Raw genomic sequence first — 17,132 nt, forward strand, 5'->3', positions numbered from 1 at the left:
TGCGTGTGCTGGCTTTGTTTCAATCAGACCTGCAGGTGGATGATGACCTCTTCCTTTTTGTAGCCCTGCCCCCATACTGACGACATGACCTCCACTATCCCAGCATGCTTAGAGCTCAATGGCTAAGAGCCTATAGAGCTCTGGTTGAAAGTAATGCACTTTAAAGAGATAATTGTGCAATTTAGTATGCACACCATTATCAACCCTTTTTTTAATCGCTCTTTTTGCTATTGCCAATTCCCATACATTAATTATTTATCTCTCATGGAAGTTATGCGGAACTTGATCTTCTCAATTTAATACAGCTACATATTAAATCCACCATTAAAGTCTCCTCAAGCATCCATTTGGACTGGTTGGTTCTCCTGGGAGGACCCATCCTTACCACAGTCTGCCTGGGAAACACTGGCTGTGTCCCAAAGGGCACATTATACCCGCTATAGTGCACTACTTTTGTTGAGGGCCCATAGGGCTCTGGTCCAAATTTAGTGCACTACAGTATATAGGGAATAGGGTGCCATTTGGTACACAGACACTGTTCTAGAGCAAGGTCGATTTTTCCCATGGAAAATAGAGAGAACTGTTTCCCACTTCAAAGCAAGAGAGAAGAGATAAAAAGAAAAGGCTGCTGCTGAAGCTAATAGTTAATAGATGATGCAACACAGTGTCTCTTTCATGTTGAAAGCTACATATCTTCACCTACACTCAGCCTCCCCCTCCACACAGCTCTCTCTCCCTCGCTCACTCTCACTAATGAAACAACATGGGACACACACACTGGTATAGTGGTATAAAGACATATACACTACATAAAAACACCCTACGTACAAATCTCTCACACAGTCCACACACAGTTCCCACATTATTTCAAGTGGGAAGGTGCTTTTCCTATCCTGGAGAATGCCAACGCTAAAAAGGAACCGTCTTCAGTAAATAGCCAGCTGCGTACATGGCTAATGTGTAGGCTGTGAGTAGCGGTCATTTTCTGTGCCTAAAGGTGTCTGCTAAGCTCATGAATAATGCAGCAGCGTTCCTGCCTGTGAATCTCGTGCTGCTCTCTTTGCTTGTAGATTTTGTCGGACCGGAATAGTAAAACAAATCTTCCCGTATGTGTTGTAGTTCATGAGGAGGAGGCATTTGGGACTGGGCATGGACCAAGCCAATTCTTCAAACTATGCCTTTTTAATAATATGCCTTTATTGAAGTGTCATGTTCAATAGAACAGATTGTCTTGTTGTTAAATCTGATGCATCTTGTCCTTGGCCAGGGAGTGATTTCTGATTTCCAACGGGGGAAAGGTTCGATTGGTTGGATAAGAGTTTGTCTAGCGTACAAATGAACCAACTGGATGGATGCAAGGGGTCCCAGATGGTACCCTATATAGTGAAGTGGCCTGTGGGCCCTGGTCAAAATTAGTGCACAACATGGGGAATAGGTTGCTATTTGGGATGAACACTTGGTCTGTGCTTCCTCACTTCTTATTATCAAATCAAGCCACACACATTCCTTCCCGCCTATCTCCTTACTGTCAGTGCTACATTGATTTGAGTTGATTTATGAAAATGAGGCCTGACAGCAAATACGCATTAAGCCTGTGATGATGCCCTCATTTGCAAACTCATACGCACCACCACGTTACACACAACACACACACACACAACACACACACAAGCCACCAATGATTCTGATGTACTCCCATGTAATGAACAGCTGGGCCAAGCAGACCAATGAAAGACTGCAAAACCTACCCTTTCCCAGCATCACCCTCTGTTCACCACACATTTAGATGGAGCTATTTATTCAGCATTTTTCTGCTTCTATTTGCGTTTCCTCCTCTGTAGCCTGGGGCTGTATACCGTTTTCTGCCCCTCCTCTCTTCTCTTTGGTCATTGGGACAGGGAGATAGGGGAGGAGAGGAGCCGCTTGGAGCTGGGCCGCTCTCTCGTCTGGTGTTACCGGGCAGTTTAGCACTCTGATCTGACCCCTGGTCAGCAGCTCTCCAAAGTTACAGTGTGACTCATCAACAACACAACAAATGCTCACGGGCACATAAGATACATTCTTGCGTTACGCACATAAACACCATCCCATGATGATGTGATGCAGTCAGATAATGCATGTGAAAGGTGTGTGTGTGTGTGTGTGTGTGTGTGTTGTCAGTTCAGCGGGTGAGTGTTAGCTGAGTAGGTGTGTCAGCATTGCTGTGTGTCTGATCCATAGAGAAGTGTTGAGCCAGGGTATTGACACCTACCATCAACTGACTCCCTCAGCTCAGTGACACACACACACTGATGTGGGCATATTCACAGTATTTATAGGCAATCTTTAGGTTTTTTATTTTTATTGCTTGTTTGTACAGGTCTATAATTCTGAGAACAGAGATTTTCTCAGAATAATCTATTTTTGCTTGGTCTGTATCCGATAGGGGTACAATATGTATCCACACGATCACCACTATATATCATCTATCTACTATCACCACTATAAAATCAGCAAAAAAAGAAACTGTCAACTGCGTTTATTTTCAGCATACTTAACATGTGTAAATATTTGTATGAACATAACAAGATTCAACAACTGAGACATAAACTGAACAAGTTCCACAGACACGTGACTAACAGAAATGGAATCATGTGTCCTTACCAAAGGGGGGTCAAAATCAAAATTAACAGTCAGTATCTGGTGTGGCCACCAGCTGCATTAAGTACTGCAGTGAATCTCCTCATGGACTGTGCCAGATTTGCCAGTTCTTGCTGTGAGATGTTACCCCACTCTCCCCCCAAGGCACCTGCAAGTTCCCAGACATTTCTTGGGGGAATGGCCCTAGCCCTCACCCTCCGATCCAACAGGTCCCACTCCAACAGGTCCCAGATGTGCTCAATAGGATTGAGATCCGGGCTCTTTGCTGGCCATGGCAGAACACTGACATTCCTGTCATTCAGGAAATCACACACAGAATGAGCAGTATGGCTGGTGGCATTGTCATGCTGGAGGGTCATGTCAAGATGAGCCTGCAGGAAGGGTACTACATGAGGGAGGAGGATGTCTTCCCTGTAACGCACAGAATGGAGATTACCTGCAATGACAACAAGCTCAGTCCGATGATGTTGTGACACACCGCCCCAGACCATGACAGACCCTCCACCTCCAAATCGACCCCCTCCAGAGTATAGGCCTCGGTGTAACGCTCATTCCTTTAACGATAAACGCGAATCCGACCATCACTCATGGTGAAACAAAACCGTGACTCGTCAGTGAAGAGCCCTTTTTGCCAGTCCTGTCTGGTCCAGCGACGGTGGGTTTGTGCCCATAGGTGTCGTTGTTGCCGGTGATGTCTGGTGAGGACCTGTCTTACAACAGGCCTACAAGCCCTCAGTCCAGCCTCTCTCAGCCTATTGCGGACAGTCTGAGCACTGATGGAGGGATTGTGCGTTCCTGGTGTAACTCTGAGAGTTGTTGTTGCCATACTGTACCTGTCCCGCAGGTGTGATGTTCGCATGTACCGATCCTGTGCGGGTGTTGTTACACATGGTCTGCCACTGCGAGGACGATCAGCTGTCCGTCCTGACTCCCTGTAGTGCTGTATTAGGCGTCTCACAGTACAGACATTGCAATTTATTGCCCTGGTCACATCTGCAGTCCTCATGCCTCCCTCCAGCATGCCTAAGGCGCAGATGAGCAGGGACCCTGGGCATTTTTCTTTTGGTGTCTTTCAGAGTCAGTAGAAAGGCCTCTTTAGTGTCCGAACGACCGTTCCACAGGTTCATGTTCATTAATTGTTTATGGTTTAGTGTTGAAACCCTTTACAATGAAGATCTTTGAAGTTATTTGGATTTTTACGAATTATCTTTGAAAGACAGGGTCCTGAAAAGGGGATGTTTCTTTTTTTGCAGAAAAACTGTGTAGCATCTGTCTACTATCGCCACTGTGTAGCATCTGTGTCTACTATCGCCACTGTGTAGCATCTGCCATCGCCACTGTATAGCATCTGTGTTTGCTATCGCCACTGTGTAGCATCTGCCATCACCACTGTGTAGCATCTGTGTCTGCTATCGCCACTGTGTAGCATCTGCCATCGCCACTGTGTAGCATCTGCCATCGCCACTGTGTAGCATCTGCTATCGCCACTATACAGTACCAGTCAAAAGTTTGGACACACCTACTTATTCAAGTTTTTTTTTTTTTTCAAAACTATTTTATACATTGTAGAACAATAGTGAAGACATCAAAACTATGAAATAACACATGGGATCATGTAACCAAAAAAGTGTTTAAAAAAATCTAAATACATTTTAGATTCTTCAAAGTAGCCACCCTTTGCCTTGATGACAGTTTTGCATACTCTTGGCATTCTCTCAACCAGCTTCATGAGGAATGTTTTTCTAATGATCTTGAAGGAGTTCCCACATATGCAGAGCACTTTTCCTTCACTCTGCGGTCCAACTCATCCCATATCATCTCAATTGGGTTGAGGTTGGGTGATTGTGGAGGCCAGGTCATCTGATGCAGCACTCCATCCTCTCTCCTTGGTCAAATGGCCCTTACACAGCCTGGAGGTGTGTTGGGTCATTGTCCTGTTAAAAAACAAAGGATAGTCCCACTAAGCGCAAACCAGATATTATGGTGTATTGCTGCAGGATGCTGTGGTAGCCATGCTGGTTAAGTGTGTCTTGAATTCTAAATAAATCACACACAGTGTCAAAGGCAAAGCACCATCACACCACCACCTCCATGCTTCATGGTGGGAACCACACATGTGGAGCTCATCCATTCAAAGGACTCATCAGACCAAAGGATGGATTTCCACCGGTCTAATATCCATTGCCATTTCTTGGACCAAGCAAGTCTCTTCTTATTATTGGTGTTCTTTAGTAGTGGTTTATTTGCAGAATTTCAACCATGAAGGCCTGATTCACGCAGTCTCATCTGAACAGTTGATGTTGAGATGTGTCTGTTACTTGAACTCTGTGAAGCATTTATTTTGAATTCATTTGAGGTTTGTAACTATTTGTAGCTCCCTCCAGTAACCACGAGCACAACCGTTACTTGACTTATTCTGTAGTTTTAGTCAGAATTTTCTAATTCCGTTGTCACGGACCGGCTCGAAGCCCGGAACAAAAAGGGAGACAACGTGGAGATAGTTAATAAATATATTTTGTTATTCCTTAAGGTAACCTATATACTAATAAACAATAGTGTGTCTGCGTGGAGAGAGTCTCCCAATGAATGTGCAAGAGGTCTATTTATCCTGGGACACACCCGGGCACAGGTGTTTCCCATGTCGCTGACGACTCTCCCGGCTCCGCCCACCGGCATCCTAATAAGGAAACGAGCAAAGCAAGAGAATATGGCAGACCGAGCACTCTGAAGTGCTTACATACATAAACAGTTTAACTGGAGCTATAACAGTATCAGATTAAACGCACGAATAAAGGAAAAATACCTAATTGGCTGCTTATTACAGAAGGGATGAAATCAAAACTTCATCCTTAGTTATTATAACGTTTACCATCCTAACATACACACTTCAGCCTTTACGAACTACACCCGAAGACATGAAAACTTAGCTAACGCAGCGCCGGATTGCCTTCACTCCGAAGGTGTTTTGCTACGATAATGATGCCCGTTACAACAGTTATTAGCCACGTAGTTCGGCTTGTCTTATTTCCCCCACATAGCGAACACGTGAACAATTCAAAACAAAAAACACAACGACAGACTTGCAGGTTAATTGTCAGTTACACAAATGAACTTATCCTCTGCAGCAGAAGTAACTCTGGGTCTTCCTTTTCTGTGGCGGTCCTCATGAGAGCCAGTTTCATCATAGCGCTTGATGATTTTTGCGACTGCACTTGAAGGAACTTTCTTGAAATGTTCTGCATTTGCTGATCTTCATGTTTTAAAGTAATGATGGACTGTCATTTCTCTTTGCTTATTTGTGCTGTTTTTTCCATAATATGGACCTGGTCTTTTACCAAATAGGGCTATCTTCTGTATACTAATCCTACCTTGTCACAACACAACTGATTGGCTCAAACGCATTAAGAATGAAATAAATTACACCAATTAACTTTTAACAAGGCACACCTGTTAATTAAAATGAATTCCAGGTGACTACATCATGACGCTGGTTGAGAGAATGCAAAGCTGTCAAGGCACAGGGTGGCAACTTTGAAGAATCTCATTTATAAACTAAATTTTGATTTGTTCAATACTTTTTTTGTTTACCACATGTATCCATGTGTGTTATTTCATAGTTTTGATGTCTTCACTATTATTATACTATGTAAAAAAAAAAAATTAGTAAAAATAAAGAACCCTTAAATGAGTAGGTGTGTCCCAAATGTTTGACTGGTACTGTATATAATCTGTGGCCTCAGATTTCCAGAACATTCCTCCATACTTTAGAGACAGATCATGAACTTAAGATATTTGTTGTTGCCACAGTAACCTGACCCGGGGAGTGGGCCGCTTCCGGGAGATCCTCCGAGCTGTAGAGACCAGGACCACACAGAACTTACGAATGGTGGGTACTAGTGTGTGTGTGTGTGTGTGTGAGAGAGAGAGAGCGAGAGAGAGAGAGTGTGTGTGCTTGCCCGCACGTGCACCCATGTGCTGTAACACTATGTGTGTGTTCTGTTTCCCTTTTGTAGACCATAGCGCGACAGCTAGCAGAGATCCTGCTGAGGGGGATGTGTGAGCAGAGCTACTGGAGTCCTCTGGAGGACCCTCCCAGCCAGTCCCCCCTGGATGACCCCCTACTACGCCAGGGAGCCCCCTACACCAAGGACTACGCACTCAGCCGCCGGCCACGTGTCTACTCCGGAGAGAAGTATGGACCAACCTCTGTCTGTCTACTGGGTCTCTCTCTTCTCCCTCTTGCTCTGCCGGTCTTTTTCACTACTGTGTTGCATTAAAAAGTCCTGTCCAGATCATAATACTAGCCTGTGTACAGACAACACAATCCATGTGCCAATTCAAATCCAATTAAATTTTTCAGATTTTATGCACCAAATAGAACATGTGTAGACCTTACCGTGAAATGCTTACTTACAAGCCCTTCAACAACAATGCACTTCAAGAAATAGATGTAAGAAAATATTTACTAAATTAACTAAAGTATAAAAGATAACACAATAAAATAACTATAACGAGACTATATACAGGGGTACCGGTACTGAGTCAATGTGGAGACTATATACAGGGGGTACCGGTACTGAGTCAATGTGGAGACTATATACAGGGGGTACCGGTACTGAGTCAATGTGGAGGCTATATACAGGGGGTACCGGTACTGAGTCAATGTGGAGGCTATATACAGGGGGTACCGGTACTGAGTCAATGTGGAGGCTATATACAGGGGGTACCGGTACTGAGTCAATGTGCAGGGGGACAGGTTAGTCAAGGTCATTTGTACATGTAGGCAGGGGTGAAGAGACTATGCAAAGATAACTTCCAGTGAGTAGCAGCAGTGTAAATACAAAGTGGAGGTGTCAATGTAAATAGTCCAGGTGGCCATTTGATTAATTGTTCAGCCGTCTTATTGCTTGGGGATAGAAGCTGTTAAGGAGCGTTTTGGTCCTAGACTTGGCGCTCCGGTACTGCTTGCCGTGTGGTAGCAGGGAGAACAGTGTATGACTTTGGGGCCTTCCTCTGACACAGCCTAGTATTTAGGTCCTGGATGGCAGGATGCTTGGCCAAAGTGATGTATTGGGCCGTACACGTTACCCTCTGTAGCGCCTTGTGGTCGGATGCCGAGCAGTTGCCATATCAGGCGGTGATGCAACCGGCCAGGATGCCCTCGATGATTCAGCTGTAGAACCTTTTGAGGATCAGGGCACCCATGACAAATATTTTCAGTCTCCTGAGGGGGAAAAGGTGTTGTCTTGGTGTGTTTGGACCATGATAGGTTGTTGGTGATGTGGACACCAAGGAACTTGAAACTCTCAACCTGCTTCACTGCAGCCCCGTCGATGTTAATGGGGGCGTGTTCGGCCCTCCTTTTCCTGTAGTCCACGATCAGCTCCTTTGTCTTGCTCACATTGAGGGAGAGGTTGTTGTCCTGGCACCTCACTGCCAGTTATCTGACCTCCCTATAGGCTGTCTCATTGTTGTAGGTGATCAGGCCTACCGCCGTTGTGTCGTCAGCAAATTTAATGATGGTGTTGGAGTCATGCCTGGCCACACAGTTGTGGGTTGACAGGGAGTACAGGAGGGGACTGAGAACCCACCCCTGAGGGGCCCAGTGCTGAAGATCAGCGTGGCAGATGTGTTGTTGCCCAGCCATACCACCTGGGGTCAGCCCATCAAGAAGTCCTGGATCCAGTTGCAGAGGGAGGTGTTTAGTCCCGGTAGTCATTTAGCCAGGTTACCTTTGCTTTCTTGGGCACAGGGAATATGGTGGTCTGCTTGAAACCTGTCGGTATTACTGACTCGGTTAGGAAGAGGTTGTGTGTATCTACATTGGCAAAATGTGACACTCCAAGGCAGTTTACCTACACATGAAAACCCCATGTTACGCTGGCTTGTGAACCAAGCTGAGCTGACAGTGGTGGTTTTCAGGCACTGTCTCTACAATCGGTTGATAACTTTCTCTCCCTCTTTCCTCTTTTTCTCCCTCTGTTCACCCCCTCACTGTCTTTGTCTCCTCTCTGTCTCTCTCACTATCTTTGCTTCCTCCCACCCGCTCTCTTTCCCTCCCCTCAGTCTGTTTTGTCCACAGGAAAACACAGAAGAGGCTCTGCTCCTGTTGCTGATCAGTGAATCTATGGTAAGACTATACACACACACACACACACACACACACACACGTCTTTTATCCCTCTATCCTGGCAGTTTGATTAATCTTTCAGATCACGCACCTTTTCAACAATAACAACCGAAATCCCTTTGTTCAAATGTTAATGCATTCAAAGTGAATTTATTTTTTCTCTCAGTCACCAACTGTTTCATTCAGTAGAGTTTCCCCATCACACTCCCAAAGCAAGGCCAAGCAATGCATTGAAGTCCATGTTTGGAAGGCCTACTTTAAAAAGATCTTTCTTTCCTTTGGTCCATTAGTTAAATGGGTGTTAGATTTCCATGCTGTTAGTTTTTCCCTTCTAATGGGTGCTTTTAAAATCAGGGGCCCCAATCATCCTGTTTTCTGCCCGGTCAAACCCAACACTCATCTTTCAACTCTTCCCCTCACCACACACATACCACATGTTTTACTATCCTTGTGGGGACCTAAAATTGATTTCCATTCAAAATCCTTTTTTCCCTAAACCTCAACCTGACCCTAACTTCTAACCCCTAAGCTTAAAATAGCGTTTGTCCTCGTTTTCCTTGTATACTATCCTCCTCTTTCTATTCTTCTCCGTCACTGTGTGTGTGTGATATGATGATGTGTGTGTTCTCGCTGCAGGCCAACAGAGATGCGGTGCTGAGCAGGATTCCAGAGCACAACAGCGACCGCATCATCAGCCTGCAGAGTGCCTCTGTGGTCTACGACCTACTGACCATCGCCCTAGGCCGACGGGGACAGTACGAGATGCTCTCTGAGGTCAGGACACACACACACACTGGACATATGTGTGTGCGTGTGTTGAAGTTGGAAGTTTACATACACTTAGGTTGAAGTCATTAACTCGTTTTTCAACCTCTCCACAAATTTCCTGTTAACAAACTATAGTTTTGGCAAGTCGTTTACTTTGTGCATGTAATTTACACAATTACACAAGTAATTTTTCCAACAATTGTTTACAGACAGATTATTTCACTTATAATTCACTATATCACAATTCCAGTGGGTCAGAAGTTTACATACACTAAATTGACTGTGCCTTTAAACAGCTTGGAATATTCCAGAAAATTATGTCATGGCTTTAGAAACTTCTGATAGGCTAATGGACATAATTTGAGTCAATTGGAGGTGCACCTGTGGATGTATTTCAAGGTCTACCTTCAAACTCAGTGCCTCTTTGCTCGACATCATGGGAAAATCAATAGAAATCACCCAAGACCTCAGAAAAGAATTGTGGACCTCCAAGTCTGGTTCATCCTTGGGAGCAATTTCCAAATGCCTGAAGGTACCACGTTCATCTGTACAAACAATAGTACGCAAGTATGAACACCATGGGACCACGCAGCCGTCATACCGCTCAGGAAGGAGACTCATTCTGTCCCCTAGAGATGAACGTACTTTGGTGAGAAAAGTGCAAATCAATCCCAGAACAACAGCAAAGGACCTTGTGAAGATGCTGGAGGAAACGGGTACAAAAGTATTAGTCCTATATCGTCATAACCCGAAAGGCCGCTTAGCAATGAAGAAGCCACTGCTCCAAAACCGCCATAAAAAACCCAGACTACAGTTTGCAACTGCACATCGGGAAAAAGATTGTACTTTTTGGAGAAATGTCCTCTGGTCTGATGAAACAAAAATAGAACCGTTTGGCCATAATGACCATTATTATGTTTGGAGGAAAAAGGGGGAGGCTTGCAACTTGAAGAACCCCATCCCAACCGTGAAGCACGGGGGTGGCAGCATCATGTTGTGGGGGTGCTTTGCTGCAGGAGGGACTGGTGCACTTCACAAAATAGATGGCATCATGAGGCGGAAGATGATGTGGATATATTGAAGCAACATCTGAAGATATCAATCAGGAAGTTAAAGCTTGGTCGCAAATGGGTCTTCCAAATGGATAATGACCCCAAGCATACTTCTAAAGTTGTTGCGAAATGGCTTAAGGACCACAAAGTCAAGGTATTGTAGAGGCCATCACAAAGCCATGACCTCAATCTTATAGAACATTTGTGGGCAGAACTGAAAAAGCGTGTGCGAGCAAGGAGGCCTACAAACCTGACTCAGTTACACCAGCTCTGTCAGGAGGAATGGGCCAAAATACACCCAACTTGTTGTGGGAAGCTTGTGGAAGGTTACCCGACATGTTTGACCCAAGTTGAAATATTTTAAGTCAATGCTACCAAATACTAATTGAGTGTATGTACACTTCTGACCCACTGGGAATGTGATGAAAGAAATAAAAGCTGAAATAAATCATTCTCTCTAGTATTATTCTGACATTTCACATTCTTAAAATAAAGTGGTGATCCTAACTGACCTAAGACAGGCAATTTGTACGAGGATTAAATGTCAGGAATTGTTGAAAAACTAAGTTTAAATGTATTTGGCTAAGGTGTATGTAAATTTCTGACTTCAACTGTATATACACACACACACACACACACACACACACACACACACACACACACGCAGTGCATTCGGAAAGTATACAGATCCCTTGACCTTTTCCACATTTTGTTAGGTTACAGCCTTATTATAAAATGGGTTAAATAAACGTTTTCCCTCATCAATCTACACACAATATCCCATAATAACTAAGCAAAAACAGGTTTTTAAAAATGTATTACAAATTAAAAACAGAAATACCTTATTTACAAGTTTTCCATACCCTTTGCTATGAGTCTCAACTGTTTCCATTGATCATCCTTGACGTTTCTACAACTTGATTTGAGTCCACATGTGGTATATTCAATGGATTGGACATTATTTGGAAAGGCACAGACCTGTCTATATAAGGTCCCAAAGTTGACAGTGCATGTCAGAGCAAAAACCAAGCCATGAGGTTGAAGGAATTGTCCCTTGCGCCCCGAGATGCACAGATCTGGGGGAAGGGTACCCCAACATTTCTGCAGCAATCAAGGTCCCCAAGAACACGGTGGCCTCCATCATTCTTAAATAGAAATAGTTTGGAACCGCCAAGACTCTTTCTAGAGCTGGCCGCCCTGCCAAACGGAGCAATCGGGGTAGAAGGGCCTTGGTCAAGGTGGTGACTGCGTTGTCTTGTTTCGATCACGTGGACTGGGATATGTTCCGTGTAGCCTCAGAGAATAACATTGACGTTTACATTGACACAGTGACTGAGTTCATCAGGAAGTGTATTGGGGATGTTGTTCCCATGGTGTCTATTAAAACCTACCCAAACCAGAAACTGTGGATAGATGGCAGCATTCGTGCAAAACTGAAAGCGCGAACCTCTGCATTTAACCATGGCAAGGTGACTGGGAATATGATTGAAAACAGTGTGTTATTCCCCCCGTAAAGCAATCCTACATGCAAAATGTCAGTACAGAGACAAAGTGAAGTCACAATTCAATGGCTCAGACATGAGACGTATGTGGCAAGGTCTACAGACGATCACGGATTTTAAAGGGAAAACCTGCCATGTTGCTGACACCGACATCTTGCTCCCAGACAAGCTAAACACGTTTTGAGGATCACAAAGTGCCACCGACGCGGCCCGCTCCCAAGGACTGTGGGCTGTCGTTCTCCGTGGCCGACATGAGTAAGTCATTTAAGCGTGTTAACTCTCGCAAGGCTGCTGGCCCAGACGGCATCTCTAGTTGCGTCCTCAGAGCATGCGCAGACCATCTGGCTGGAGTGTTTACGGACATATTCAATCTCTCCCTATCCCAGTCGGCTGTCTCCACTTGCTTCAAGATGGCCACTATTATTCCTTTACCCAAGAAAGAAAACATAACTCAACTAAATGACTATCGCCCCGTAGCACTCACTTCTGTCATCATGAAGTGCTATGAGAGGCTAGTTAAGGATCATATCACCTCTACCTTACCTGACACCCTAGACCCACTTCAGTTTTCTTACCGCCCCAACAGATCCACAAACGATGCAATCGCCATCACACTGCACACTGCCCTATCCCATTTGGACAAGAGGAATACCTATGTCAGAATGCTGTTCATTGACTATTGCTCAGCCTTCAACACCATAGTACCCTCCAAGCTCATCAATAAGCTTGGTCCCTGGGTCTGAATCCCGCCCTGTGCAACTGGGTCCTGGACTTCCTGACGGGCCGCTCCCAGGTGGTGAAGGTAGGAAACAACATCCCCAATTCACTGATCCTCAACAGGAGCCCACACAAGGGTGCGTGCTCAGCTCCTTCCTGTACTCCGTGTTCACCCATGACATGCGTTGCCACGCACTCCTCCAACTCAATCATCAAGTTTGCATACGACACAACAGTTTAAATGTACTTGCCTAAGGTCTATGTAAACTTCCGACTTCAACTGTTTATACTAGGCGGTGTCAGAGGAAGGCCCAACAAATTGTCAAAGACTCCAGTCGCCCAAGTTGTAGACTGTTCTCTCTGCTTACCGCACGGCAAGCGGTCCTGGAGCTCCAAGTCTAGGACTAAAATGCTCCTTAATAGCTTCTATCCCCAAGCCATAAGACTGCTGAACAATTAATCAAATGGCCACCTGGACTATTTACATTGCTGGTACTCACAGTTTATCTATGTATATTCACTTTACAAACCATACATGCGGAGATAATCCGTTCACCTACTCTGCATCTCACAAAGACACAGTGGTTGGAACCAAAAATCTAAAATTTGGACTCATCAAGCCAAACAACAGATTTCCACCGGTCTAATGTCCATTGCTCGTGTTTCTTCACCCAACAAGTCTTCTCTTCTTATTGGTGTCCTTTAGTAGTGGTTTTCTGCAGCAATTTGACCATGAAGGCCTCATTCATGCAGTTTCCTCTGAACAGTTGATGTTGAGATATGTCTGTTACTTGAACTCGGTGAAGCATTTTTTGGGACTTCAATTTCTGAGGCTGGTAACTCTAATGAACTTATTCTCTGCAGCAGAGGTAACTGGGTCTTCCTTTCCTGTGGCGGTCCTCATGAGAGCCAGTTTCATCATAGCGCTTGATGGTTTTTGAGGCTGTACTTGAAGAAACTTTCAAAGTTCTTGAAATCTTCTGCATGGAATGGCAATCATGTTTTAAAGTAATGATGGACTGCCGTTTGTCTTTGTTTATTTGAGCTGTTCTTGCCATAATATGGACTTGGTATTTTACCAAATAGGGCTATCTCCTGTATACCACCCCTACCATGTCACAACATAACTGATTGGCTCAAACACATTAAGAATGAAAGAAATTCCACAAATTCACTTTTTAACCAGGCACACCTGGTTAATTGAAAGGCGTTCCAGGTGACTACCTCATACCTCGTGTGAAAAGCTGTCATGAAGGCAAAGGGTGGCTACTTTGAAGAATCTCTTTTTTTGGTTACTACATGAATGAGTAGGTTTGTCCAAACGTTTGACTGTGTGTGTGTGTGTGTGTGTGTGTAGGATGAATGTGCGCACACATCCACACACACCTATCCCCTAACCACCCCATCAGTAACCATGGGAACACTCGAAAAGGCCCACTGGGACCAATCACGGCCTATCGTTGCCCTGGACACCTTAGCTGCCACTCTTCATTTACTGTGTCTCTGGAACCGGGAGCCGTCCTTCGGTCCGGTCGATGGCCGAATGGATCTAATCTCATTGATCTGGAGGCCCTCTGAAGTCAATCCCTCCATCCCCCAGCGCTGCTATCTCTTTCTTACTGAACAAGAGAGAAAGCACAAAGTCTCACTAACTGCATAGACTCCAAGACACCTGCTACTGTTACTGCAGTCATCAGAAACACTAATCCAAAACACTTTTTTTTTTTTTTTTACCGGTCTTTCTCCTTGAGAGAGAGAATTGTGTTGATCAAGGTTGTGATAGCAGAGAGAAAGCCAATGGTTTGGCTTGTGAATATAACAAGCAGCCTGGGGGAGTATTTTGTGCCAAGGCTCTGTAAAGTATGGTCTTGAATTATCAACATTGTGTTTGTGTTAGCCCTGTGTCTTAAAATGCTGCCCTTAGTCATCTGCCTGTACTGAAACACACTTCGAGCATTATACAGGCCCTTCTCCTTCCTTGCTTGTCTTCCTCTGTCCTCTGGCTTTCTTCAGTGTGTGTGTGTGTTACACTGCCTTTTAATCTGCCTTTGATTGTTCTGCCTGGGCCACCCTGTTCAATTAAAATGTCCCCAGTAAGCTCTTTGTGTGTGATTAGTCCTAATACCCCCACAGCCTGCCTAGAAACCCTTTCAGATCAGCTCCTTGCAATGCTGCAGACACGGCCTCCTGCTGCCGCAACCTCCTGCAGTCACAACTGTGGCCACAGCCTGCCATTCTCCAACCACAACATACTGCAAATACACACACACTCTGGGTTGATCTAAATATGTCTCCCTGCCTGGTACTTTGCCTTGTTCCTTGAGGTGATTTATTATTTATTTTTGATATACAGTACCAGTCAAAGGTTTGGACATGCCTACTCATTCAAGGGTTTTTCTTTATTTTTACTATTTTCTACATGAAGACATCAAAACTAAGGCTCCAAAGGCTGTTCAAATAAAGCCTTTCATGGGTTTGACTTAGACACTCTCAAAATGTATTTACTTTCTTGAGTAACATTGTAATGCCTGAGTAATGTTGAATTCAGATATTTCTCTATATTAATTGACAGGTAAACGTGATATCAAGTGAGTGTTATTGATCTTTGTCTTGCGTCTGCAGTGTCTTGAGAGGGCCATGAAGTTTGCCTTTGAGGAGTTCCATCTCTGGTACCAGCTGGCCCTTTCACTGATGGCTGCTGGGAAGGTAAGTCTGACATCACTACTGTGACATCATGCTTATTTCATTTATGTACAGCATTACTCTGTCCTTGACCGTGTGTGTGTGTGTGTGTGTGTGTGTGTGCGCAGTCGGCCCGAGCAGTAAAGGTACTGAAGGAGTGTATCCGTCTGAAGCCCGACGACCCAACCATTCCCCTGCTAGCCGTCAAGCTGTGCATCGGAGCACTCCATTGGGTGAGCGACGACAACAACAAGCCCAGCAACGGCCCTCGCATATCTCTCGTAGAAATCATGACATTATTTTTCCCATGTGATTTAACTTTCTCCATTATAGGACTCTAATAGTCTCTCACTTGTTCTGTCTAGCTGGAGGAAGGAGAGTGTTTTGCTAAGATGGTGGTGGACATGGGGGAGAAGGCCTCAGAGTTCCGAGCTAAAGGTTACCTAGCCATCGGCCTGGTGTACAGCCTCAAGGCTACAGACGGTGAGGGACCGCTCCCACTGTCAACCACTGACATCGTACAGTATTCCACCTAGGGCCAGGGCTGTGTCTCAATTGCTTGAAAACATGTCCTCTCCTCGTCTCCTCCCTTTCATTTGCACTTGATTGGACGGGTAAAAGCAATGGTGGAAAATCAGTAGGATTTGCTTTCATCTGCTCAGTTCTTTTAGATCAGAGTGAGGTAAGGAGGGGAAGGATTGTTAATGTGACATGACCATAACACATTAATGTCCACAGCGATCAGTCACACCTCACCCAGACACACTAACAGCCACTGACTATCTCTGGTGTATGACAGTCCTACATTGCTCTCCTCTCACTCCCACATTCAGCTTATCTCCACTGTAACATATGGCGTACACAAGCTGAATATTTATGACTTAACGAAGCCTAATGTAAGCTCCCTTCCCTTCCTCCTCCTGAACCTAATCACTCTCACCCCTTTTTGTTTCTCATTCTCTTGCCTTCTCTCAATCTCCTTCCTCCCCTCCCGTCTGTTCTTCACTCCATTTCCCTCTCTCTGTCTCTCTCCATTTCACTCGCTCTTAAATGCTCACTCAATTGATGTGGCTCTCCCATCTGCTGCCTTCTCTGTTTTCTGCTCTGTTTACTCCTTTCTCTCCTGCTGTTTGTCCACTTTCTCTTTTTCATTTTTTCCCTCATATTTCCTCTCCATCTCCCACACCCCTCATCCCCTTCCTGTCTCTCCCTCTCTCTCTCCCTCGTTCTCCCTACAGCGTCTCTACGGGGGATGCAGGAGGAGTATCAGAGGAAGGCCCTGGGTGCATTCCAGAGGTGAGTCCCTGTACCTCTCAGTTTTTACAGAATGAAGCGATATAGATATCCCTGTCCCACATCCCCTCTCTCAATGTCTCCCCTGTCCATGTCTTCCTGCCCCTGCTGTCTCTCTAATGGTGGTGTTGTCTGACACCACTCTCCTTGTCCCCATGTACCCCATCCCATCCCCGTGTCTCCTCTTTCCTGTCTCTGTCCCTGCCTCTACTCCCCTCTGGGGCTTCTCGGCCCTGGCTCCCATAATGGAGGTTGAATCTTCCTCAGTCTCACACCACTCTCCTGACACATTAACTCAGCACTGGTGTAAAAGAGCCTGTTTAAGCACAGAGATCGTTTGGTGAGAAC

At 45.0% G+C, this 17,132-nt stretch overlaps 1 protein-coding gene across 2 annotated transcripts in view; it reads left to right on the forward strand.

Moving 5' to 3' along the window:
* The window catches only part of ttc7b (tetratricopeptide repeat domain 7B), a 62,904-nt gene that overhangs the window by 21,703 nt on the left and 24,069 nt on the right, over positions 1–17,132 (forward strand). For both annotated transcript variants that reach the window (XM_064927923.1, XM_064927924.1), the window contains exons 6-13: positions 6,448–6,526; positions 6,654–6,832; positions 8,707–8,770; positions 9,407–9,544; positions 15,432–15,515; positions 15,620–15,724; positions 15,857–15,974; positions 16,730–16,787. In XM_064927923.1, the coding sequence (XP_064783995.1) occupies positions 6,448–6,526; positions 6,654–6,832; positions 8,707–8,770; positions 9,407–9,544; positions 15,432–15,515; positions 15,620–15,724; positions 15,857–15,974; positions 16,730–16,787 (825 nt within the window). The remainder of the gene's footprint in view (positions 1–6,447; positions 6,527–6,653; positions 6,833–8,706; positions 8,771–9,406; positions 9,545–15,431; positions 15,516–15,619; positions 15,725–15,856; positions 15,975–16,729; positions 16,788–17,132) is intronic.

Source organism: Oncorhynchus masou, chromosome 21 (genome assembly GCF_036934945.1).
Source record: "Oncorhynchus masou masou isolate Uvic2021 chromosome 21, UVic_Omas_1.1, whole genome shotgun sequence".
NCBI lineage: Eukaryota > Metazoa > Chordata > Actinopteri > Salmoniformes > Salmonidae > Oncorhynchus > Oncorhynchus masou.